The sequence below is a fragment of the Terrapene carolina genome, unplaced genomic scaffold (assembly GCF_002925995.2).
Source record: "Terrapene carolina triunguis isolate 2854851 unplaced genomic scaffold, T_m_triunguis-2.0 Scaffold461, whole genome shotgun sequence".
NCBI classification, from domain to species: domain Eukaryota; kingdom Metazoa; phylum Chordata; order Testudines; family Emydidae; genus Terrapene; species Terrapene triunguis.
Genome location: NW_020664812.1, coordinates 649,708 through 676,096, shown reverse-complemented (window position 1 = coordinate 676,096; position 26,389 = coordinate 649,708). Strand labels below are relative to the sequence as shown.

At 50.1% G+C, this 26,389-nt stretch overlaps 1 protein-coding gene across 1 annotated transcript in view; it reads left to right on the top strand.

The window, feature by feature from the left end:
* The window catches only part of LOC112104440 (IgGFc-binding protein-like), a 30,472-nt gene extending 4,788 nt beyond the window's left edge, over window positions 1-25,684 (top strand). Inside the window, exons 4-19 of the mRNA XM_029913115.1 lie at window positions 347-945; window positions 3,983-4,550; window positions 5,299-5,888; window positions 6,403-6,976; window positions 7,246-7,445; window positions 8,061-8,202; window positions 8,912-9,243; window positions 10,904-11,477; window positions 15,785-16,383; window positions 17,214-17,778; window positions 18,543-19,138; window positions 19,664-20,234; window positions 20,686-20,885; window positions 23,141-23,521; window positions 24,992-25,278; window positions 25,633-25,684. Of these exons, the coding sequence (XP_029768975.1) occupies window positions 347-945; window positions 3,983-4,550; window positions 5,299-5,888; window positions 6,403-6,976; window positions 7,246-7,445; window positions 8,061-8,202; window positions 8,912-9,243; window positions 10,904-11,477; window positions 15,785-16,383; window positions 17,214-17,778; window positions 18,543-19,138; window positions 19,664-20,234; window positions 20,686-20,885; window positions 23,141-23,521; window positions 24,992-25,278; window positions 25,633-25,684 (6,830 nt within the window). The remainder of the gene's footprint in view (window positions 1-346; window positions 946-3,982; window positions 4,551-5,298; window positions 5,889-6,402; window positions 6,977-7,245; window positions 7,446-8,060; window positions 8,203-8,911; window positions 9,244-10,903; window positions 11,478-15,784; window positions 16,384-17,213; window positions 17,779-18,542; window positions 19,139-19,663; window positions 20,235-20,685; window positions 20,886-23,140; window positions 23,522-24,991; window positions 25,279-25,632) is intronic.
* The last annotated feature ends 705 nt before the right edge of the window (window positions 25,685-26,389 follow it).

Here is a 26,389-nt window from a genome sequence, read left to right as displayed (position 1 = left end):
GTTCAAGGTACTCCCAGTGGGTATATCTAACAGTAATGGGACAAGACGCAGCAAAGGGGAAATGATGAAGTCTATCAGCCTACAGAATTATCTTCTCCAGTAGATGGGTGGGAGCCCCATTACTTCAGTCTTTTAAAGGTAAACTGGACAAAGCCATGGACTGAAAGTGATGGGGGCTGTAACATCTCTAGGTCTATGGGTCAGAGCTCACTCTAGGTTCAGGAGTATCATTAGGGGCTGCTATGATGCAGAATTTCCAGCTGGGCCTCCTCAGACCTGTGCCAAACTGTTTAATGCTACAGGGAGCAATGTTCCCAGTGACCTCGGTGTCCTGTTCTTTTGACAGCTCTGCCCTGCCCAGAGAACAGCCAGTATAAGGCTTGCGGCTCTGCATGTCCTGCCACCTGCAATGACCAAGCGGCCCCTAACAACTGCTCTTCGCCCTGCGTGGAGACCTGCCAGTGCAATGAGGGCTTCGTGCTGGATGCTGGAAAATGCATCCCCAAGGCTGGATGTGGGTGCGAGTTCCAGGGGCGTCTGTATGCTCCCGGAGAGCAATTCTGGGGGGATGGTGCCTGCACCAGACGGTGCCTCTGTGACCCCCAAACCAGGCAAGTGAGCTGCCAGGCCACAGGGTGCAGGACTGGGGAGCAGTGCCGGGTAGAGAATGGCATCCGGAACTGCTACCCTAGCAGCTACGGAACCTGCTCCGCTTCGGGGGATCCTCACTACATCAGCTTTGACGGGAAGAAGTTTGACTTCCAGGGCACCTGCCTGTATCAGTTCGCCGGGATGTGCATCAAAAGCCAGGACCTGGTGGATTTCCAGGTCCTAGTTCAGAATGACCATCGGGGCAGCCAAGTTGTGTCCTTCACCAAAGTTGTGCAGGTCAAAGTCTATGAGGTCGACATTGTGATCAGCAGGGAAAACCCTGGCAGAGTCATGGTGAGTTTATCAAACCTTTCTATCCTTTCCTGGTCAGTCATCAGAAGTGTCTTCCTTTGCCATGTTTAGCCACCGAAACTTTCTTTCTTTCCTGTGGTCAGTCATCCTTCTTTTCTTCTTTCCTAAGTTCACTCATTTTACCTTTTCTTTTACCCAGGACACTGTGATTAGATGTTTAATTCAACCACATTTTTAACACACACTGAAATTGCCAATGTATATTTTGGACTTGAGGTGGCTAACGGTTTTCATACCAAAACTTTTTTGGTAAAAAGTGCAGGTTTGGCGAAACAAAAACACTTTGTGAGATTGTGTCAGTTTCACCAAATTGTTTCAACTGGAAAGAACCCTAAAAAAAATAAATCCAAACAATCAAATGTTCCATTTTGACATTTTAAAACATAAATTCAGTTCAAAATGACTTTTAATTTCAAATTTTCCTTTATGATAGTTTTAGAAATAAAATTAAACACAAGACCTGCTTGAAATTCAACCAAAACATTTTGTTTTGGGTCAAATGGAAAGTTTAGTCCCATCCCATCACCCTCCCTCCCCCCATTTGCTTTTTCATTCACTGAAAATTTTGGAACCTTTCATTTTGGTTCAATGTGATTTTTTTTTTTTTTTTTTTTTTGGTTTTTGTTTTTGGAATTGCCACCGAACTGAAAAACCCGTTATTCTCCCAGCTAGAATTTGGAGTTGTCTGGAGCTGCATCCAGCTAGGACATGCCCACATCTGCCTCCCTCTCAGTTCTAGGGTTGCCAACCTTCTTATTTCTGAAAACTGGACCCTTTTCCCCATCTCTTCCCCCGAGGCGCCGTCCCCCATTTGCTCCTCTTTCCCGCCTCCCCTTGTCACTCACTGCTCTCCCCCCTCAACTCCAGGGTGAGCAGCCCCAAAGGACTTGCCAACCCCACCTCCAGCAGGCTGCCTGGTAGTGCAGGTCAGAAGAGCTCTGTAGCCACCAAGGAGCAGCTCCACTGAACTAGGAGGCAGCCCTCCTGCACGGCAGCCTCCCACCTCCCTCTGCGCTGCCTGCCCAGCAGCCCCCTTCCTTGCCCGCTCGAGCCCTTCCAATTGGGTTACCAACTTTCTAATTGCACAAAACTGAACACCCTTGCCCTGCCCCCTGTCCTGCTCCTTCCCTGAGCCCTGCCTCGTCTCTTCTCTGAGGCCTGCCCCCACTCACTCCAACCCCCTCCCTCCGTCACTTGTTCTCCCCTACGCTCACTCACTTTCACTGGGCTGGGGCAGGGGGTAGGGATGCGGGAGGGGGTGAGGGCAACAGCTAGGGGTGAGGGTTCTGGGGTAGGGCCAGAAATGAGGGGTTCAGGGTGCAGGAGGGCACTCTGGGCTGGGGCAGGGGGTTGGGGTGCGGGGGGGGGCTGAGGGCTCCAGTTGGGGGTGTGGGCTGTGGGGTGGGGCTGGTGATGAGGGGTTTGGAATGCGGGAGGGGGCTCAGGGCTGGGGTAGGGCATTAGCGTGTGGGAGGGGGTGCGGGCTCTGGGAGGGTGTTTGGGTGTGGGAGAGGGTTCCGACCTGGGGCAGGGGGTTGGTGTGCAGGGTCTGGGAGGGAGTTAGGGTGCAGGAGGGGGTTCTGACCTGGGGCAGGGGGTTCGGGATGTGCTCTCCAGCCAGGTGGCACTTACCTCGGGTGGCTCCCGGTTGGTGGCTCAGCAAGGCTAAAGCAGGCTCGCTGCCTGCCCTGGCTCCGCGCTGCTCCTGCAGGTGGCCGGCATGTCCACTTTTCGACTGGACTTTCCGGTTGAAAATGGCACATTTGGCAATCCTGTTCAGTTTCCCCAGCTCAGATGTAATTTCATGTAGATAATCAGCCAAACCTTACTTTTGGCATTGCTACTATACAAATAAGGCCTTCTCCGTGTATGTCTGCATGGCAAGTGGAGCTGAGTGAAATGTGGACTGTGAACCACAGAGGAAGTTTAGATATTTCCAAATTGTGTTTTCATCCCAAAATGGGGTAAAAAGTTGAAATGTCAAAATATTACATTTTAATATGTTCAAGTGAATGAAATATTTCAAGCAACTCAAACAGAAATGTTCTGATCCAACTTGTTGAGCCACATTTCAAGATTAAATTGTATTTCCCTATTGCCTGATAGGAGCTGTAGTTCTTGACACCATTTTCTCCTTGGGGACTATATCACCCATAATACAACTAGAGTCGTGATACCCATGATGCTCCAAGGAGCGGAAATCTATTACAGGGAGTTGTAGTCCTCCAGGGAGTCCAGCCCATAGGAGAGAATGGGGACTAGAACTACAACTCCCATAAAGCAATGTACAATAGGGAAAAGAAGCTAATTTCTTTTTAATTGACTCAAAATGAAACATTGTGGGGCAGTTAAAAAATGAAATATTCCAGTTCAGGTCGAATTGACCCAAAATGAATATTTCATTTGGGTTTTCTTGTCAGGAAAATAGATTTTTTTTTCAGGAAATCAAAATTTTCTGACTGCATTTTCTGCTGTAAAAATCATTCTGATGGAGAATTCTGACCAGCTTTTGCAAGTTATTTCTCCTCAGATTCATTAGCTTTCTTCCTTTTCTATGTTCATTTGTCAGCCTTTCTGTGTTTCTTCTCTTTTTGTGTTTAGTTGCCATAACTTTCTTTCTTTGGCATTTTGTCATTGTACCCCTATCTCGTATTCTTCTATCTGCAGTCATCGGTGATTGTGCATTGCGCTTCATTTGGGAGGAGGTTTGTATTGGCAAATTTAATCAGTCACCCTGCTGACAAAACGTTCCCAAATTGAAAATGTTTGATTTTGGAATCAATAAAATTTCATTTTCAAAAACTACTTAATCTCCAAATGGAAACATAGTTAAAAAGAGTTTTTTAAAAAAGGAAAATAAAAAATGAAGAGAATGAAAATGAAATCAAAATTCACCATTTGGGTTTTGTTTTCAACCAGCTCTACCTGTAAAGTTCTTTAGAGGGCCGGGGTTCTGCAGGTTCAAAGTTGCTTGCTCAGTGTCAGACCATTCTTACTGATCCTTTGGCATTGGTCCCAGGTGAACAGCGTGCTGATCAACCTACCATATAGCACCAACAACAGCAAGATCTCCATATATCGGAGGGGGCAGGAAGCAGTGATCCAGACTGACTTCGGTCTCACCGTCACCTTTGACTGGCAGGGCTGGATCACTGTCACTGCTCCAAGCACCTACGCTGGAGCCGTGTGCGGTCTCTGTGGGAACTTCAACGGGGACAAGGGAGATGAGTTGACCACGAGGGGCGGCACATTGGCCCCAAACCCAACGGCCTTTGGGCAGAGCTGGAAGGTGAAGGATATCCCCGGCTGTGTGGAGGTTGCCAAGGATGAGTGCTCAGATCTAGCAGCTATTGAGAGACGCCAAAGAGGAATGAATGGGGAGTGTGGGATCCTCCTAGACAAGAGTGGCCCCTTCCGAGAGTGTCACAGCAAAGTCGACCCTGAGGGCTACTTCCAAGACTGCGTGTACGATTATTGCTTATTCAAAGGCCAACAAGCCGTGATATGCCAGCTTATCACCAGCTATACTGCAGCCTGCCAGGCCACCGGGGTAACTATATATGCCTGGAGGACCAACTCCTTCTGCAGTAAGTGGAAGCAGCTTGGGACCATCTTCTGGGATGAAAGTTAATGTACGAGGGAAAGAAAACAGGGTCTTTGCTCAAGGGAAAGACAAGTTGGTTGGTGTTCAGGGAAGGGGATATGAGATGTTTCTGCCCTAGGGGGTGCAGGCTCTGATCCAGCCCCAGGGTTGGGGGACTGGCCAGGTCAGGATGGGCATGGGAGATGATATGGGGCTTTTCCCCTCTAGGGGGCACCAGCTCTGATCTCACCCCAAGACAGGGGACCTGACTGGCTCAGGGGCAGGGAATTGGAATTCAGGGCCTGTTGCCTGAAGGGTGCGAATTCCAATCCAGGCCCTGCCTGGGGTCGAGAAGTTGACTCAGTGTGGGTTGTTCAGGGAATGGGATATGGGGCCTGTATTTCATAAGCATGTGAATCTCATGCAGGTCCTTACTGTACAAATGAGCCTGTCACAGAGCTCATGGTAATAACTGGAACTAAATACCCCTGAGTTGCCAGTGTCAGAAAAGGCCAAGAGCTGAAGGGGCCATGGAGACTGAACTCTCCTCTGACAAGGGGTCCTGCAACAACATACTGGCAAGGCACAGTATGAAGGAAGCTTGCCTGGCAGCTTCCCATACTGCACCCAACAGACTCCATTCTCCAGGGCTGTCATCAGGCTCCCTTCTCCAGCCCTGGCATTGTTACATAGTTCAGAATCCATCTAGTTTTCTTTTATGGGATGCTAACGTCTTGTTGTTTCAATGGCAGGTCTCTCCTGTGCCCAAAACAGCCACTACGAGGTCTGTGCCCGGGGCTGCCAGTCGACCTGCAGCAGCCTCTACGCCCCAGTTCAGTGCTCGGCCCAGTGCTGGGAAGGCTGCGTGTGTGATGAGGGCTTTGTGCTCAGCGGTGATGAGTGCGTCCCTATATCCCAGTGTGGATGTGTCTACCTGGGATTGTATTATAAGGCTGGGGAGACCTTCCACCCAACGTGCCAGGAGCAGTGTGTGTGCCAGGCCAGCGGAGACGTGGTGTGTAAGGGGTTGACCTGCCGCCCTTATGAGGAGTGCAAGCTGGTGAATGGCATCCGGAAATGCCAGCCTGTCGGATCCGCAACATGCTCCGCAGCCGGAGACCCCCACTACCTCTCCTTCGATGGAGTCGCCTTCGATTTCCAAGGCACCTGCACCTACATCCTGGCCAAGACCTGCACCAACACCGGGAACCTGATGTCCTTTGCTGTGAAGGCGGAGAATGTGCCCTGGGGCAATGGGAAAGTGTCTGTCACCAAGCTGGTGTCCGTGGAGGTCTACGGGCTCACACTCACCCTGCTGCAGAACAAGAAGGGGCTTGTCATGGTAAGTCCTGCTCAAGATGATCCTATGGATTTGAAACCGGCCAAGGGGCAGCCCCAGTGATGTGGCAATGCAAGAGGCACTTGTCTCACAGGTCAGTCATTAGAATTAACTCTCTGGGGAGACCCCAACTGAGATCAAAGACAGAGTGTGTGATCCTGACCTCATTGACACCAATGTAAATCCAGAGGCCTCACACTGAAAAAAGTGGACTATGGATTTTGAATGGTACAAGTGACACCAGAATCCAGTCCTCACCCCATTGCAGTGAGTGGATGATTGCAGATTAACCCCAGGGAACTGAGATCAGAATCCAGACCTGACCCTGTTACACTGAAAGAAGTGACTCTGGTTTTACCTTGGGATCAGTGAGATGAGAATCTGGCCCTAACTTAATTCAGTTCAGTGGAGTCACTACAGATTTAACCAGGTGTCACTGGGACCCTATCTTGTGCCCATAAGCCACCCCTACAGCATCCACGCCCCCGGCTCACAGGGAATGCTCTGTCTCTTTCAGGTGGACGGGGTGTCCCACAACCTGCCTGTGGTCGTGGCTGATGGGCAGCTCCAAGCATATCAGCATGGCGGGAATGTGCTGGTGCAAACGGACTTCGGCCTCACCGTGAGCTACGACCTGGTTTACCAGGCCAGAGTCACCATCCCAGGGAACTACCAGGGCCAGATGTGCGGCCTGTGCGGGAACTACAACGGGCGTCGGGATGACGAGTTCCTGCTCCCCGATGGCAGGGCGGCCCCTAACGTGGCAGCGTTCGGTTCTGCCTGGAAAGTCCCGATCCCGGGGGCGGCCTGTGAGGACGGATGCGCCGGGAACAACTGCCCGGTCTGTGAGGAGAGGAAGAAGGATGTCTTCAAACAGCGCAACTACTGCGGGCTGCTCACGGCCCCCGATGGCCCCTTCGCCGCCTGCCACAGCACAGTCAGCCCCACTGTGTATTTCAACAACTGCCTGTATGATCTGTGCCTGGGCAACGGGGACTCCCAGATCCTGTGCCAGAGCATCCACAGCTATGTGACGGCCTGCCAAGAGGCCCGGGTCACTATCCAGCCCTGGAGGAGCACCTCCTTCTGCCGTAAGTGCCATGATGCTGGTATAGCACAAGGGCCTGTCCCACTCGCTCCCCTCCCTCTGCAGGGCGGGGACAGTGATTCTAGGTATCTCATTCCAGGCCTCTGGGCTTCTTCAGAGACTCCTTTGGGTGGGAACCAACAACTTCATGTTCCGTTATAAAGGTGACCTGGTCCTCTCGTTACTGTTAGATTCTCCTCTCCTTCATGTCTGTCCCTCTAAGCTGTGGGGTGAGATCTCTCCAGCCATCAATTACTTCTCTCTCTGCTTTAGCTCTGAGCTGCCCGGCCAACAGTCACTATAAGGTGTGCGCCGACCTCTGCACCACCACCTGTGCCAGGATCACCGACGCCAGGAAGTGCCCAGACACCTGCGCCGAAGGCTGCCAGTGCGATGATGGCTTCCTCTTCGATGGCCAGGGCTGCGTGGCTCTACAGAGCTGTGGGTGCTTCAACAAGGGGATATATTACAAGGTACCGCCCCCTGCTGGGGTATTAACTCCTATACGTTCGCTTCCTCCACGCCCTGCTCTCATCAGCCATGTTGTGTCAGTCCGTTGTCACTTGCCAATGGCCAAAACATAAATCTCTATAGAAAGGCAAACAACACTAATGGTGCAATTCTCTTTCCATGAACCCTGGCTCTGAAAGGGGAGTTTGGTCTAGTGGATTAGAGCAGGGTGGCTGGGAATGATAACTAATAGCTTCTGTCCCTTGCTCTGGGAGGAGAGTAGGATCTAGTGGTTTAGAGCAAAAGGGGGCAGGGACCCAGGACTCTTGGGTTCTATAGCCGGCTCTCAAGGAGAGTGGGGTCTCTGTCAAATCAAGTCAGGGATTTTATCATTGGCTTTTGGATCAGGGACTTGACAGTCAAGAGGTAAAGAAAAGAGCAAGGGGGGTGGGAGCCAGGACTCCTGGGTTCTGTTCCTGGCTCTAGGAGAAGAGTGAGATCTGGTGAGTTAGGGAGGCTGGGAGACAAGAGATGTGATTTCTGTACCCATATATGGGCTACATATAACTGAAAACCTCCTCACTGTAAAACTATATTTGTCTGGGTTACATTGTATTATTTCTCCTTTTTTCAAACAGCCCAACAACACGGTCCTGAAGAACAAGTGCCAGCAAAGCTGCACCTGCATTCCTTTCCAAGGATTCACCTGCGAGGCCCACAGCTGTGCCAGTGATGAAACCTGTGAGATCAGAGATGGAGTCATGCAATGTATCAACAAAGGTAAAAGAGAGTGAGTGAAAGAAGAAGAGAGGTGATTGTAGAACTGGACATTAGAGGAGACTCAATGGAGTCACAACAGCTGAGGGTCTGGCCCAGAGTAGAGTTTCTATCCTTAGATCTAGGAGGGGAGTGGGGTCAAGTGGTTAGAGCAGGGGGGCTAGGAGCCAGTTCTCCTTGGTTTTATCCCTAGTTCTAGGAGGGGAGTGGGATCTAATGAGTTTTATGGGTAGGAGATGGAGGGCTGGGAGGCAGGACATGTGAAATCAAGTAATTGATTTTATCCTTGGCTTTTGGATCAGGGACTTGACAGTCAAGAGGTAAATAAAAGTCTCCTCTGTTCCTGCCTTTTGGGTCAAATGTTGAGGTCCTTACTCTCCCTATTTACTTAATCCCTACTCAGGCAGAGCTTCTATCCTGCATCTTAGCAGGAGGTTAGACTACATGACCCTTTCGGTCCCTTCTAACCATCTGATTCCATGATTCTACAGAAGCCAAGGGAATTTCTTTCTCATCAATCACTGAGCAGGGACATAGTCTAGGTCTGTCATCTGTAGCAAACTGTCTCTCATTGAATCCTCTCTGGTTGGCCCCTCTTCCGAATGACTTTGGTGGGCCAGTTGGTTCTGGACAATAACTGAGCCTATGCTGAACCGAGCTTGCCTGGCATCTAGCTCTCACTCATGGACTGCTGGGATTTCTCCCCTTTCAGATCCTTGCAAAGTCCTGAAGTGCCGGACCAAGGAGACGTGCAAGATCGAGAACGGCCGTGCAACGTGTGTTCCCAACTACACTGGAACCTGCTGGGGCTGGGGGGACCCGCACTATCACACCTTTGATGGGCTGAAATTTGACTTCCAGGGCACCTGCACCTACACCATTGCCAAGTACTGTGGGACCGATCCCACTCTGGTGCCCTTCACCATCAATGAGAAGAACGATAACAGGGGGGGCAACCAGGCTGTCTCCTATGTGCGTCTGACCAACATCTATGTCTACGGGTACATCATCTCCATCTACAAGAAGGAAGTTGGGAAAATCAGAGTGAGTACAAACTGCAAAAATGATTGGAGAGGTTACATTTGGAATAAAAACTTCCCCCCGTCCACCCTCCCAAATATATCTATCTTTGAATCCATCTCCCCTTCCATCCTCGTACACATCTATCTGTCCTCATACCTGTGCATCCATCCTCCCTTCCACCTCCGTACAAAGCTCTTTATCTATCCATCCCCATACACATCTATCCATCACTCTGTCTATCCCACACAGACATCTCTTTTTCTCTCCGTCCATCCTATCCATCCTCATGCACATCTATCTATCTATCTATCTATCTATCTATCTATCTACCTACCTACCTTGTTGAAGACCAAGTATTTTTTGGAGAATTGCAAAATCTTTTTTGTTCCATTCATACAAAAAGGACCAATATTTTTGTTTGCTTTTCAAGAATTTCCACTGAATCATGTCATTCATTTTGAAATGGGTAATTCAAATTATATTTAGAAATTTCAGAATTGAAAACTTTTGGATTGTCATTGAAAAAAATCCGCTTTTTGTGGTCTCAAAGTGTCCATGAAAAGAAAAAAGATCCAAAATGCTAACATCACATAGGAATCTGAACAGCCAAAAATGAACCGATTTTAAATTATATGCTCCAGGCCCCTGGGTCCTACCAAGTCATCAGGGCAATCTTGTCTCCATGAACCACATGGGCCACCTGGTCCCCTTGGGCCTCCGAGAATTCCTGTTCCACTAGTCTCCCTAGGCCACATTGTCCCTCCAAATCACACAGACTAACTGGTTCCTTGGATTGAGCACATTGAAGGACAGTGATGACCAAATGCAATACAGGGCCATGGTGGTTGAACACCAGGAAGAACAAAGATGATGAGGACCAAACCTGGTACAGTGCAAAGATGACCAAAACCAACACAGAACAAGGATGAGGATAACCCAACCCAACAAAGGGTGATGAGAAATGACCACAAAGAAGAACAAGGACAATAATGACCAAACAGAAAGAAAAACAAAGATCATGATGACCAAACTCAATAATGGGCTGTGATGAACGTCCATAAAAAAGAACAGAGACTACAGTGATCATACTCAGTAAATGACAGGAACAACCAAAAACAAAAACAAGGATGACCACGGCTGAACACAATAAAGAGTTACAGTGACTGAACACAAAGAACAACATGACCACGCACAAAGAAGAAGAAGGATGCTGACAGTTTGTATTCAAAGAAAACCGATAATAAAGAAGCCAAGTTTTTCATTTAAAACATTTTGACCATCTCTCTCTCTCTTTTTCTCTCTGGTTTTGTACTGCCAGCCAACACCACAGTATCTAAGCATCCTCTGCATAAAATATATATTGACAATAGTAAATGCTCTGGTGAAATCCATGGAGTTTTGGGTGGGTTTCAAGCTGTGAATGTCATTGTCATTATGGTGGGAAAGCTTTATGATATGGGAGGGTCTTCCAGCATTTCCTAAAGTTGGTCAGACTCTAGATTTATCTATACTGCACTGGGAATACATTCCACAGCCAGGTCCCTTGGACAGAGAACATTTTATCGCTGAGCTCTCAAGTACTTAATTCTGGGCTTTCCAATCTGTATTGTCCCAGAAGAGCAACTTGTAAGAGGTGAGATTGAAAGAGAAATAATGATTGGTTCTTTCCTCCTATCTCTAGATCAATGACGTGATCACCAGCTTGCCGGTGACCCTTGAAGACGGTAAAATCAAGCTCTACCAGAGCGGTCTCAATGCTATCCTGCAGACAGACTTTGGTCTGCAGGTGTCATATGACTGGAATTGGCACCTGATCATCACCCTCCCCAGCAGCTATTATGGGGCCATGTGCGGCCTTTGTGGGGACTTCAACCAAAACCGTGGAGATGACATGACATCACCCAATGGCACCAGAGTCTCTTCCATCGTGGAGTGGGCCAAGGGTTGGAAAGTCAAAGACCGGGACCCTTTCTGCTGGGATTATTGCCCAGGGAACTGCCCAACGTGCGATGAGAGCAGGAAGGAGGCCTATGGGGGCGACGAATACTGTGGTTTGATCAGCAAAGCACCGGGAGGGCCCTTCAGAGAGTGTCACCCCAAAGTGAGCGCTGAGGACATTTTTGACAGCTGCATCTACGACGTGTGTCTGAACGGGGGAGCCAAGAACATCCTGTGCCAGGCGCTGGAGGCCTATGCAGCCATCTGCAAGAAACAGGGCATCACCGTCTATGACTGGAGGACACCGTCCGGCTGTGGTGAGCTCTGTGGTTTGCTTTCTTTATTGACAAAAGCAGCAATAAGACAAGCCAATCTTCTTACTCTACCGCTTGAGGAGATGTTGAGGGGGGTTAGCATCAGGCAGATAAGCTTAGATACTGCACCTTGGCAACTAGGCACTATGGGGATCTGTGCACTAGAAATCCCTGGAACAGACTAGATAAGTTGACAATGGATAGACACATGGGTTTGGTAGATTAGATTAGAGAAAGAGAAAGACTCAGTATATTGTTGGGAGGAATAGATGGATTGCATGGATAGGGAGATTAAATGGATTAGAGGTAAAGATTGGTAGATTAGACATTAGACAGATGGATGGATAAATTAAATGGATTAGGTCATAGATGAGACAGATATAGATACTCATGGGTGTACACATCAGATGTGTGGTGCAAACATCAGGTGTACACAATAGATGGAGGCATGGGAGACAAAGAAAATGACTGACTGATCAGTAAGGAGAATTTCCATCCCATGGGAAATTCTGATGTTTTAATATTTCCATTTCTCCCCAAATGGGCCCAAAATGTCAAAATATTCATGTTCTGAAAAAAATTAAATTCAAAAATGTCCAAATGAAATATTTAGATAGAAGCAAACATTATGATATTCCCAAATCGAATGTTTCAGATTGGGGTTCTGAAAGGAAACATTTATTTCACATCAGCATTAATCTCTGCTCCTGCCGGAGCAGCCACATAGGAGCTGTAGTTCCGGAGCCCTCGTACTCCCATTCTCTCCTACGGGCATTGCTCCCTAACCATCTCCCATGATGCACCATGGTCTCTCCCTGCCCCATTATGGACCACAAGAATTCTGCCATTTCTTTTTAAATTTCCCACAGAAAATTTAAATTTTGACAAAGCCACATTGTCTGATGGAAAAATATTTTTTTCAAGCTTTTTTCAGCCAGCACTATTAGATAATTGCATAAAATCATACAACTGGAAGGGACCTCGAGAGGTCATCTAGTCTGGTCCTCTGCACTCAAGGCAGGAATCAGCATGGACAAGCTGGTTGGGGCATGGTTAAGGAATCATCACTGAGCAGCTAAGTTCCCTGTAAGCTGCACAGCCGCACGGCCGTGCAGCAGTCTAGCAAGGGCCGTGCAGGTGGGGAGAGGTGCCCCTCCCCTGGCCCGGCCCAGCCCCGCCGGTGCTGCCATGGCTGGGGAGAGGCGCCTCTGACTTGGCCCTGAGCTGCTGCAGTGAGAGAGGGCTGGGGGGAGTCCTCTCTCCCCACTGCAGCCCTGGAGCAGCCTGCACCCCAAACCCCTCATCCCCAGCCCCATCCCAGAGTCCTCACACCCCCCACAACCCAACCTTCTGCCCCAGCCCTGAGGCCCCTCCCACACTCCAAACCCCTCATCCCCGGCCCCACCCTAGAGCCCGCACCCCCAGCCAGAGCCCTTATCCCCCCACAAACCAACCCTCTGCCCCAGCCCTGAGCCCCCTCCCGCACCCCAAACCCCTCATCCCCGGCCCCATCCCAGAGTCCTCACGCCCCCACACCCCAACCCTCTGCCCCAGCCCTGAGGCCCCTCCCACACTCCAAACCCCTCGGGCCCACCCCCGCAACATGAATTTTGGTGTGTGCACCAATATGGAGGTGATTCATTCCACACATGGTGGGAAAAATGAGAGGGAACACTGCTGAGCAGGTGTGTTTCCAGAGGGATTGCTAATTACCATTTTATCAATGACCCAGATGCAGGAGGGTACAAAAGGGGGGGCAACAAGGGGCATGGGCCCCCCAATAATTGGCAGGTGGCACAGAGCTCTTTGAACGCCCGGGGGCCCCACCAGGAAGAGCTCAAGCTCCTCCAGCCCCCAGGGCTCTGGCAGGCTCGGCACGCGAGCTCCTCCAGTGCTGGAACCCCGACGGGAGCTGACAGTTCCTCTGTCCCTGGGACCCCGGCAGGGGCACAGAACTTGTCCCTCCAAAAATGCTGGAATCTAAATTCCTGTGCACGCCCCTGCCCAGAAGAAAACATCAAATCATCACTGATCAAGTTTGCAGATGACACAAAAGTTGGGGGAGTGGTAAATAAAGAAGAGAACAGGTCACCGATTCAGAGCAATCTGGATTGCTTGGTAAACTCAGTGCAAACAAATTATATGTGTTTTAATACAGCTAAATGTAAATATGTAAATCTAGGAACAAAAAATGTCGGCCAGACTTACAGGAGGGGGACTTGATCCGGGGAAGCAGTGACTGTTGAAACGATTTGGGGCTCATAGTGGATAATCAGCTGAACATGAGCTCCCAGTGTGATGCTGTGGCCAAAAGAACTAATGCAACCCTGGGATACATAAAGAAGGGAATCATGAGTAGGAGCAGAGAAGTAATTTTACCTCTAGCTTTGGCATTGGTGCGATTGCTGCTGGATTCCTGTGTCCAGTTCTGGTGCCCACAGTTCGAGAAGGAGGTTGATAAATTGGAGAGGGTCAGAGAAGAGCCAGGAGAATGATTAAAGGATCAGAAAACCGGCTTTATAGTGATTAAGCTTAGCAGTGGTTAAGGGCTGACTTGATCACAGTCTATAAGTATCTAAATGGGGAACTAATATTTAATAATGGGCACTTCAGTCTAGGAGATGAAGTTATAACGCCCCCCAATAGCTGGAAGGTGAAGCTAGACAAATTCAGACGGGAAATAAGGAGTAAATTTTTAACAGTGAGAGTAATTGACCATTGGAACAACTTGATAAGGCGCATGGTGGATGCTCCATCACTGACAATTTTTCAATCAAGATTGGATTTTTTTTTAACAGGTTTGCTGTAGGGTTTATTTTGGGGCTGTTCTCTGGCCGGTGGTATACAGGGCTAGATGATCATAATGGTGCCTTCTGGTATTAGACTGTAAATGTAGCCTATACTTAGAAGACCACGGTTCCAATCCCTGTTCTTCCAGCTGCTTCCTGTGTGACTTTTGACAGGTCACTTCTTCTGTTTCCATGTGTACAATGGGGATAATAGCACTGCTTTCTCTCACAAGGAGGAGGGAGGGTAAATATATTCTATTTTGTGAGCTGCTCAGATAGTATAGTAATGTATGCTATATAATTACCTAAAATAGGCAGATAGTCTTTGATGCAGTGGATTTCATGATTTATTGGATTATATGGATGGATTAGATCAGTGGTCCCCAATGCGGTGCCCGCGGCGCCATGGTGCACGCCGGGGCGTCTACGTGCGCCTGCGTACTGGCCGGCGGACGAGCATCCGCCGAAATGCCGCCGACAAGCAGCGTCATCCAGAGGCGTTGCCACCGAAATGCCGCCAATCTTCGGCAGCATTTCGGCGGTGACGCCTCTGGATGACGCTGCTTGTCGGCGGCATTTTGGGATGCTCGTCCGCCGCCACGGTCCTCCGTGGCGCATCATCTGGTGCCCGCCAGACGAAAAAGGTTGGGGACCACTGGATTAGATAAATGGATTTTTTTTTAATGGATGGATTGAATGCTTTAGAGAAGTGTTCCTCAACCAATGAGTCACAACACACCCCTCCCCCCCAGCAGAATTCACAAAAGACAATTAAGGGGTGTTGGGAGGCATTGAGCATTTTATTACAATCAAAAGTAAAGAAAATCTCACTTTCTCCTCTCCCTGTGCATCCTAACGCTTCAAGGTCAAGTATTCTCAGCCAACCTTTGGAAACACATCCACATTCCAGTTATGTAGCTGTATCATTGTATTCATCAATATATTTTTTGCTCTTACCAGTAAATGTAAGGAGGTTGTGAAAATGAATGACGTCAAATAAGGGGTCGTCAATATTGTGTAAGAGGGATGTAACTGAGGAACAGAAGAGAGGTATGGATTTGGTGGGTGGATTGGATGGAAGAGAGTGATGAATCAGAAAGAGATGGAAAGGTGAGACCCATCCAAAATACTACCTGGAAATACAGGATCTACTTAACTGCTCGACTTCAATGGCACAGGTGCTAAATCCTAGGCCATCTGGCATGGGTGGGGCTTCCAGATGAGGCCTTGACAAGTGCGGTCTAGTCTGCTCTGGGTGCACTTTGCAGATCTTCTTGGATTTTCTATATGAAGAGAGCATTTCCCTGCTCTCCCAGCTAGCAAACACCCTTGCCCAGTGGGGTTGTTCCCCGTGCTGTGCTCCAGAGGTGGCCTTGCTGTGGCTACTTGTACATCGGGCCTGTGATATAGAGGATGCTGATTGCACATTAGAATTTGTCTCTGGCTCTTGCTGCATCTAAGCAGGTGTTTTTAGTTCATTTCCTGTGATGTTAAATCTCCCCCTCTCTGACCCCCTCCCAGTCCTGCCCTGCCCTGAGAACAGCCACTACGAGGCCTGTGGGAACGCCTGCCCGGCCAGCTGCTCCGACCGAACTGCCCCCTCCTCCTGCCGGGAGCCCTGCGTGGAGACCTGCCAGTGTGACGATGGTTACGTCCTCAGCGCTGGCCAGTGTGTCCCCGTGGGGAGCTGTGGCTGTGACTACAATGGCCGCTACTACCAACCCAACGAGGAGTTCTGGGCTGATGAGAACTGCCGCTCTCGGTGCAGGTGTGACCCCAGCCTGGGCATGGTGGTTTGCCAGGAGACCAGCTGCAAGGCCAGCGAGAGATGCGCCGTGATCAACGGGGTCCGTGACTGCCACGCAATCAGCTACTCCACCTGCACGGCCTCCGGGGACCCTCACTACACCACCTTCGACGGGAAAAAGTACGATTTCATGGGCACCTGCATCTACCAGCTGGCTGGGGTCTGCTCCGAGGACCCCACGCTCACCCCGTTCAACGTCAAGGTGGAGAATAACAACCGCGGCAGCAAGGCCGTGTCCTACACCAAAACGGTGACCTTGGAGGTCTACGGCAGAAACATCACTGTCAGCCAGCAATATCCCCGCAAGATCAAGGTAGGGATGCAGAACTACAGGGTAATTTTGGAAGCTGTGAGCAGGAACTCTTGCTCTTGATAAGTTGCCCCTGATTTCAGTCCTCACTGTAGAACCAAGTCCTGTGTCCATTGTACACTGAGCTGGTGGGTGTGTGGGAAGTAACTGAGGGCCCCTTTGTGAATATAGAATGAATGATTTTCTCCTCCCCATAAGTGCAGTTATGCCATTGTAACTCCTCTGCACTCAAACAACTTACTCCTTTAGCTGGGGATTGGGCGCAATGGACTCCGATGGAGCTATGGCCAATTCATGCCACTCTGATATCCGGCCCCATTGACTCCAGGGGAATCAACAGCCCTAAAAGCTTCCTCTGCTAAGGTACCTGACCCTGACGTGTGTTGTGCTAAGGCCCTTTACACTGCTCTGCCAGCCAAAGTTGAAATAAATTGCACTTATACTGCCCAAGAGGTGTGAAAGGGACTTACTATAACTGGGAATTCAGACCTTGACCATCCCTGACATGTCTTTTCTACATGGATCGCATCTTTGTGGACTGGATGAGGGATAGCTCAGGGTTGTGAGTTCAATCCTTGAAGGGGCCATTTAGGGATCTGGGGCAAAAATCTGTCTGGGGATTGGTCCTGCTTTGAGCAGGGGGTTGGACTAGATGACCTCCTGAGGTCCCTTCCAACCCTGATATTCTATGATTCTGTCCTTCTACATTCTCTCAAGACTAGACCCCACACCCCTTGCAGAGCCAGGGATAGAACCCAGGTGTTCTGGATCCCCACTCTCTGCTTGCAGTGTTCATTCAAAATTAAGCCCCGGTCCTGCCACATCTGTTCCAGGTGGATGGAGTTTTCATGGACCTGCCGTTCTACCATGAGGAGAAGCTACAGGCCTACGTCAGTGGATCCCACATCGTCATCAAGACCGCCTTCGACCTGAGGGTGACCTTCGACGGGAGCAGCGTGGTCCGGGTCACTGTTCCCAACACCTACACCAATGCCCTCTGCGGCCTCTGTGGCAACAACAACCAAACTGCCAGTGACGACCTGACCATGAGGGACGGGAGCCGGGCAGCCAACGCCATCCAGTTTGCAGAGAACTGGAAGGTGGGGGAGGTCCCTGGATGCTTGCCCAGTTGCACCAAGGACTGCCCAGTTTGCAGTGAGGCTCAGAGACAACCCTACAAGGGAGATCGGTACTGTGGGGTCATCATCAGAGGGGACGGGCCGTTCAGAGAGTGCCATGAGGTCATCGACCCAGCCCCTTTCTTTGACGACTGTGTCTTTGATACCTGCCAGTACAAGGGTCACCGTGACGCTCTCTGCAGTGCAATCAGTGCCTACGTGACAGCCTGCCAGGCCAGGGGCATCCAGATAGGGCAGTGGAGATCGGCCTCATTCTGCAGTGAGTGTTGCTAATTGACTTCGCTTTATGTGTGCATAGTGTGCATGTGCAGCGCCATCTACAGGGTGGGCTCAGAATGGCTCAGTCATGCGTCAATGGCCCTATAGAGTTATCATCTTGCAGTAGTTTTCCTCCAGTGTCACGGACAGTAAGGGTCACCTGCTTTAACTTTATTCTGTAGTAACGTAATGCTGTCTGCTTGCCGGCACCTTTCTCCCAGGTGTCGGAAATACTTTACAAACACTAGTCATCCTTCCCATAAGAGAGCAGGAAAATAGAGGCAGAGAGAAATAAAGTGATTTGCTCAAAGTCACACGAGAAGCCAATGCCAGAACCCAGGAATCCTGACTCCCAGTCCCCTATCGCTACAATACACAGCAGCCCACTGCCAGAATTCAAAACACATTGGAACAGATCCCCTTGTCTGCAGCTCTTACCACTAGACCAAACATCCCTCCAAGAGTTAGAAAGAAAATCCAGAGTCCTGACTCCCAGCCCACACTGCTTTAACCCTCTAGACCTGGCCGTCCTTCCACATCTGGGATACAACCCAGGAGACCTGACTCCCAGCCTCCCTGCTCTAACCACTAGGCCCCACTCCCCTCCCAGAGTTAGGAATAGAATCCAGGAGTCCTGGCTCCCAACCCCACCAGAACAATCCTATTGTAAGTGATATGACTTGAGAGAGATTTTTTTCAACTTACCTTTGCATTTCTTCTTTCTCTCATCCCTATCTGCACGTTCTCTCTGATCTTCTCCTTCAGGCCCTACCTGCCCCCGTAACTTCCACTACGAGCTCTGTGGGAACGGCTGCCCTGCCACCTGCCACGGCCTCTCGGCGCCGGACGGCTGTGACGCCCCCTGTGCCGAAGGGTGTTTCTGCGACGCCGGGTTCCTCCTGAGCGGAGACCGGTGCGTCCCCATCGCGCAGTGCGGCTGTGTGCACCAGGGCAGGTACTACAGGAAGGGAGAGGAGTTCTACGCCAGCACCTCCTGCCAGAAACGGTGCCGGTGCAAAGACAATGGGATCGTTGAGTGCCAGGAGGCTTCCTGTGGAGCCAACGAACAGTGCAGGGTGGAGAATGGAATCCTAGGCTGCCACGCCACGGGCTGCGGCAAATGTGTAGTGTCTGGTGATCGTCACTATCTGACCTTTGATGGACGGGCCTTTGATTTCCAGGGCACTTGCACTTACAGTTTAGCCAGAGTCTGTAGCAGTGACGCTGGGCTGGCAAACTTCTCCGTGGTGGTAGAAAATGAGAGCTACGGTAATGGCCAAGTGTCAGTGGCACGGATGGTGGTGGTCTCCGTTCATGGTTACACCATCACCATGGAGAGAGGAAGGAAGTGGAAAGTCATGGTAAGTCCCTGTTTGAGATTATTCTCATTGTAGCCTAGAACAGTGGCTCCCAGCCTTTCCAGACGACTGTACCCCTTTCAGGAGTCTGATTTGTCTTGTGTACCCCCAAGTTTCACTCACTGAAGAACTACTTGCTTGCAAACTCAGACATAAAAATACAAAAGTATCACAGACACACTAGTACTGGAAAATCGCTTACTCTCCCATTTTTACCATAAAATTATAAAATAAATAATTTGAAATATAAATATCATATGTACATTTCAGTGTATAGTATATTGAGCAATATAAACAAGTCATTGTCTGTCTGAAATTTTAGGTTGTACTGACTTCACTAGTGTTTTTTATATAGGCTGTTGTAAAACTAGGCAAATATGTGGATGAGTTAATGTACCCCGTGGAAGACCTCTGCATACCCTTGGTTGAGAACCACTGGCCTAGAGTGACTAACATTGTGTGTTGTAACCAGGATACAGCTGCTGAGTCCCCACTAGTGACAGGTGAATTTCCCTCTCATTGGCACAGGTGGACGGGGAGCTCTACACTCTCCCGCTGTCTATGAACGACGGGAAACTTCGGATCAACCAGGAGGGGAACAACATCATTGTCCAGTCTGCCTCTGGCCTCAAAGTCCTTTATGACACCTCCTATTATGTCCTAGTCTCCATCCCCAGCTCCTACAAGGGACACGTGTGCGGCTTGTGCGGCAACTTCAACGGTGACAAGAATGACGATTTCCTGCTGCCCAGTGGGAAGAGCGCCCAGAATGCGGATGAGTTCGGGGCCTCCTGGAAGGTGCCCGTTGATGGTGCCACGTGCACCGACGGCTGTGGGGAAAGATGCCCGGTCTGTGATGCAGCTAAAACAGCGCCGTATCAGGTCGATAGCTCCTGTGGGTTGCTCAAAGCGACATCAGGTCCCTTTCAATACTGTCACTCACTGGTCAGCCCTACCGAGTATTTCAACCATTGTCTCTATGACATGTGTGCTGCCAATGGAGCAAGAGAAATCCTCTGCCAGAGTGTCCAGGCCTACGCGACCGCATGCCAGGCAGCTGGAGGCACAGTCAGTGCCTGGAGAACAGCCTCCTTCTGCCGTAAGTTTACAGAACAATCTACAGCCTGCTCTTATTTTCAGCTGTATTTGCAGCTAGTGAAGTGGTATCACAATCTCTCTGCTTGTCAGACACCTTTGCGAGGAGTGAGTAGCTGGTTGGCAGCATGCTGCAGGGGGTGGGATGGGTGAGGCAGGCCTGGTCTACACTACACCTAAAAATTAGATTGACCTAGCCACATCGCTCAGGGCTGTGAAAATTTCACACCCTGTGTGACATAGCTAGGTCGACCTAACTCCACAGTAGACACAGCTGTGTTGATGGAAGAATTCTTCCATTGACCGAGCTATCGTATCTCAAACGGATGGGAGAGCCCCGTCTGCTGATGTAGGAAGCATTTACACCAGGGTGCTACAGCAGAATAGCTGCAGTGCTGTAGTGCAGACATAGCCTCAGGTTTTCATCCTTTTCTCATTCGCTTCTGTCTCTCCAGCTTTCACCTGCCCGGCCAACAGCCACTACGAGCTGTGCACTAGATCCTGCGATTTCACATGCGCTGGCTTGTTCTCTCCTGCCCAATGCACTGCGAAATGCTTTGAAGGCTGCCAGTGCGACGCCGGCTACGCATTCAATGGGGAAACGTGCACGCCCATGGAAGGATGCGGCTGCGTGCGTGACGGACGCTACATCAAGGTGGGTGCTGGGATATGAGTCGGCTGTCATCCTCGATGCTGGCATTTGGCATCGGATGCCCTTGTAGGTGTGGGATTGTCCTAGCTTCCCACAGGGAGTTACAGTGACTGTGTGTCTGTGCCCTTCAGTGCAGCGACACATAAAACCTACAGCTAGGTCCTGCCTTCAGTCACCCATGTGACTTCCGCTGCAGTCAGTGGCACTTGGTTAGATGAGCATCGAAACACCTGCCCTGTGTGATCCTTGCACGTGGAAATGAAACTATGCCATGCGCTAGGGATTCATCACAGGAAAACTATGGGATTGGATGGAAAATGGCATATGGAGCCTTTCCCCACTAGAGGGCGCCGGCCCTGATCTGGCCCAGCATGGGACACTGGCTGGCTTAGAGGGTTGGGAAAGGGACATATTGCCTTTCCCCTCTAGGAGGCTGCAGGTCTAATCCTGACCCCAGTTAGGGTAAGTGGCTGGCTTGGAGGATGGGGAATGGGACAGGTCCTTTCCCGTCTAGGAAGTTCATAAACTTATCATGCTCCGTCTTCAACCCAGTCAGGAAGCACTTCACACAACACACAGTCAACCTGTGGAAGTCATTGCCAGAGGATGTTGTGAAGGCCAAAACTATACCTGGGTTCAAAAAAGAATTAGATACATTCAAGCAGGATAGGACCATCAATGGCTATTTGCCAAGATTTTCAGGGCTCCAACCCCATGCTCCGGGTTATCTCTAACCCTCTGACTGCCAGAAGCTGTGAGTGGATGACAGGGGATGGATCACACACTAATTGCCCTGTTCTGTTCATTCTCTCTCCAGCATCTGGCACTGGTCACTGCCAGAGACAGAATATTGGGCTAGATGGACATTGGTCTGACCCACTATGGCCATTCTGATGTTCTCACTCGAGTTCAGTGGTTCTTTCAGCCCAGGTTGGCCGGCCCATCCAGGGGGTGGGGTGGGGTGGGAGTGGAGTGGGGGTGTGGTTGGACCCTGGGTGCTGCTTACACTCAGGCTGGTAACAGGCACTTTGCCATGAAGACACAGGCTAAATCACTGATAGCCCTCCGGTGCCACAATTCACTGAGGAAGAATTCCAGTGTCATGGATTCACAGGGACTGGTCTATGCGCCAGCCTATAACTAGTCCCTTAGGGCGACCTCTTTAGTGTGCCGGGCCCCAAGGACCCACCAGCTCCACAGGGGCAGGTCCATGGCCCTGTGAGTCCGCAACTGGCCCTTTGGGCACCAGTGATCCCTTGTCTCTCCACGGCTCCCTGCAGCGAGTCCAGTCAAGCCGGACTCCTGTGGGAGTTTTGTTCTTACCTCTTCAGGGTGCAAAGCTCTCAGTGAGAATTTGCAGCGACACCAGGCGGCCTTGTCAAGGTAACAGCTTGTTAGTCCCCTGGCTACAGCATCTGAAAGGTCTTGGGTTAGCGCAGAGAAGCAAAGGTCACGGCAGAGTTCAGACTGGCTAACGCCCGGGCTTCCTTGAGCCATGCTGCTGGAGGAACCATGTCACTTCCTCTCTTTGTCTCTGTCCCTTTGTCTCCATCCCAGGAGAGAGCCCCTGTGAACTAAGCTCTTCACCCAGCCACCTGGCACCTTTCCCCTTCATTCTCCAGCTCAGGGCCTTTGCTCTGCTTCCTTGCAGCTAAATTCCTGTCTTTGGTAGTTGGTCAGTGCGGGTGAATGTCCCGGCCTTTGGGGTTTCCATTGTCTCTTCCAGACCCTCTGTTCACAAGCCTAGACTTTATTCCATTTGTTAATGACTCTGGCCTCCAACCAGGCGACTACATGAGTCCAACACCTCACCCCTTCCCTTTACACTCAGTGCACAGCAGTACAAAGCGCCGAGGGAAACTGAGGCACACATAGACCTGATAAAATATTACCAAAAGTCCCACATTTATTGCAGCACAAAGCACCACGGGATATGCCCCCAGAAGTCCCAGCGGCACACACAGTGGAGCTCAGCACCAGGGGGGACAGAGTAATTTGGGTAGGGTTTGCGGTGTGACCGCTCACACCTGGGCTAGGCTACCCCAGAGAAAGAAAGATCTCCCAAGATAACTCTGCAGTAAAGACGGGGCAGGGACTGTCTCTCACTATTTATTTGTACAGCACCCAGTGCAATGGGACCCTGACCTCGGCAGGCTACAGTAATGTAAATAATCAAAGGGAGCTTTGAGTTGATCCCATCCCGGGCCTTTTCTCCTGCTGCTTTCCTGTAACAAAGTTGTTTGGGAATTTCCCTGCAGGCCGGGGAGAGCATCATCTCTGGTGCTTGCTCCGAGAAGTGCACCTGCCAGGCCTCAGGCGGACTCGTCTGCAAGCCACACAGCTGCCCCGACAAAGAGATCTGTGCGCTCCAGGACGGGGTGCGCGGCTGCGTGACGCAGGAAGGCCGGTGCACACTGCTCCCCGGAGCCCAGCTCACCTCCTTCGACGGCGCCTCTGGAGGAGATCTCCACAGTGGAGCTTACGAGCTGGCCTCTCTCTGCAACGACAGTGCCCCCTCCTGGTTCAGGGTGGTGGTGGACATCAGGGCATGCGGCGACGGGGCAGCAATGGCTGGGACGACCGCCTACATTTTCTTCCGAGATGCTTTCATAGCTGTGAAAAGGAACAAGGAGACCTGGGTAAGAGGGGGCCACGTTAGAACAGCCTGAGTCGAAGGGGCAAGAAGTTCATTCAGCTGCCACCGAAATGATGAAAAGACTAGAAAGTACAGTGATGTTAATCCTCTTAACTGGGGCTGATCTGGGCATCAAAGATCAATTCATTCAGCCTCATGAACCCCCGGTGTTGACAGGACGTGGTGTGCAGGCTGTGGGGGATGACCTGAGTTATGGATGAACAATTATTCAGTAGCAAAGACTGAATTAGAACCCAGGAGTCCTGACTTCCCCCTATTCTAACCCACTAAAGCCCACTCCCCTCCCAGAGCTGGGGATGCAATCCAGGAGTCCTGACACCCAGCCCCCCTCACCCCTGCTGTGTTCCACCTCTAAGGTTGGAGGAGAGGCAGGGAACTGCTCTAGGAAGGGTCTCTGTAACCCAGTAGGTTCCCTGGGAGATTCCTCCTTTCGCTGGGGCACCTCTCCATTGGGGGAAAGACCCCCCCTTCATGGGGGGACCTGTCCATTGTGGGAGCAAGATTGCCCCCAGGGGACTGAGGGAGGAATCAGAGGCAGTATCATGGTGTCACACTCAGAACTCGGTAACCTGAACAGCTGTTTGCAGTGTTGTTGTAGGCGTGTCGGTCCCGGGATATTAGAGACACAAACTGGGTGAGGTGATACCTTGTATTGGACCACCGTCTGTTGGTGGAAGGAAGGAGCTTGCAAGCTGTACACGCCTGAAGAAGAGCTCTGTGTAGCTTGAACGCTTGTGCTGCTACCAACAGAAGTTGATCCCATAAAAGATATTACCTCACCCACCTTGTCTCTTTCTTGATTGGCTGCTGTCATTTATGCAAATAAGTGCAGGTATCATTCATCAAATATGTAAATTAGGGTATTAAAACATTTGCATAAAATCTTTTCCCACTAAGAAACATAATTGCTCACAGGTCAATAACATTGAAATCAGGAGGGACTTTAGCCAATCAAGTTGCCTATGCAAATCAGTGCACCTTCATTGGGTATTGACAGAATTGGAAACATTTGCTCTCCAGAGCACTGTTTATTGCTTGGCTTCTCAGTCAGTCATAGTGTTTTCTGCACCTCTCAGTGTAAGACTATTGCCTTTTATTGTGGCCCAGACTCTCTAGTCCCCATTGCCTTATAATGGGGCCCACAGTCACTAGACCCTTTTGCTTCGTAACGTGGCCCATAGACTCTAGACCCCAGGCCCCATTGCCTTCTAATATGGCCCATAGATTCTAGACCCCGTTGCTTTTTATTGTGACTCATAGACTCTAGATCCCATTACCTGGTATTGGGGCCCATGGACTCTAGATCCCACAGCCTTACGATGGGGCCTATAGACTCTAGAGCCTGTTGCCATGTAATGTGGCCTATGGACTCTAGCTCAGCTCCTGGCCTATTTCTATTTCATTCACCTCCCCATTCCCCAGCTCTCCTCTGACCTATGTCTGTGTGTTCCAGGTGAACGGGCGCCTGGTGCAGCTGCCGGTGAACGTCTCCGGTGCTGTGTCTGTGAGCAGGTCTCAGGGCGGCGTGGCCGTGGTCCAAGGCTCGGGGATGCAGGTTCTGTTCAGCCCCAGTGGGGAGGTGACGGTGAGAGTCAGCGAGAGCCTGGCTAACAAGCTGTGCGCGTCCTGCGGGAACTTCAATGGCGACGTCTCCGATGACCTGCGGCTGCCCAGCGGGAAGGTCGCAGGAAACATCGCTGAGGTCATCGATGCCTGGAAGGCCAGAGACTTCTCCGGGTGGTGAGTGGCTCTGCAGATGCTGCCCTTTCCATGATCTTTCTGTGATGGTCTATAGGTACCTCCCTGGGGGGGAAAGAGTGGTTGAAATTCCCTGGCCTGTGCTGACTAGATGATCTGGTCCCTTCTGGCCTTAAAATCTATGAATCAATTGCAAAGGAATCTTACTGAGACATCTTCCCAGTCCTGAAGGAGGCTGACTAACTCCTCTCCTGTTTTTTGTCTTCTAGTGACGTCTAAACAAAATCCTGGCTGCTGAAGCATCTTCCCTCCCTGGAGTGAACTCCGCTGCCATCTTAGCTAGGAATTGTTCATAGGGCCATAACTGTAGCCCTCATGACTTTCTGTGTCCTCTAGGGTATTTAATGAGGAAAAAGACTTTGTTCTGATTGTCAATAAAAACAAATAAACCTGCAGACATGATTGTGAAGCAATACACTCATTTTTGCAAACTTCATCCAGTGATTTTATTATAGCAGCCTGTTTCTTTCTATCTTAAGGTAATTTCCTGACTCAGAAGAAGAGAACAAGACAGTCTTTTTGTTCCGTGTCTGTACAGCGCTGAGCACAATGGAGTGAAATCGCCATACAAATAGTTAACAATAATAATAGTAATAATACTGCATCCTGCTACTAAAACTTGTTAGTAAGGATGAAGCTTTATCCCACGAGTTAGAGAAGTCCGTGTTTCTCGAATGGACGGTCCTGAGTTGTATTCCCCATGGTAGCTTCTGTCTTTGTGTTACATTGGGCTTGGGGGGAAAAAAGATAACAGATGTGCAGGAGTTAACAAGCTGGCTACATCATTGGGGGCAGAGTTGGAGAGGCTTCAGCAAAGAGCTACAAGGATGCCTGAAGAACAGGGCCAATAGAGCAAGACTTAAGGAGCTCAATCTTCATCAAAAAAAAGGTTAAGAGATTATTTTACCTCTTTATGTGGCACTGATGGAACCACAGCTGGAATACTGTCTCCAGTTCTGGTGTCTACAGTTCAGGAAAGATGTCGATAAATTCTAAAGATGTTCAGAAGAGAGATACGAGAATGAAAGGAATAGAAAACACACTTTTATAATGAGAGACTCCAGCAGCTATCTATTTAGTAGAACAAAGAGAA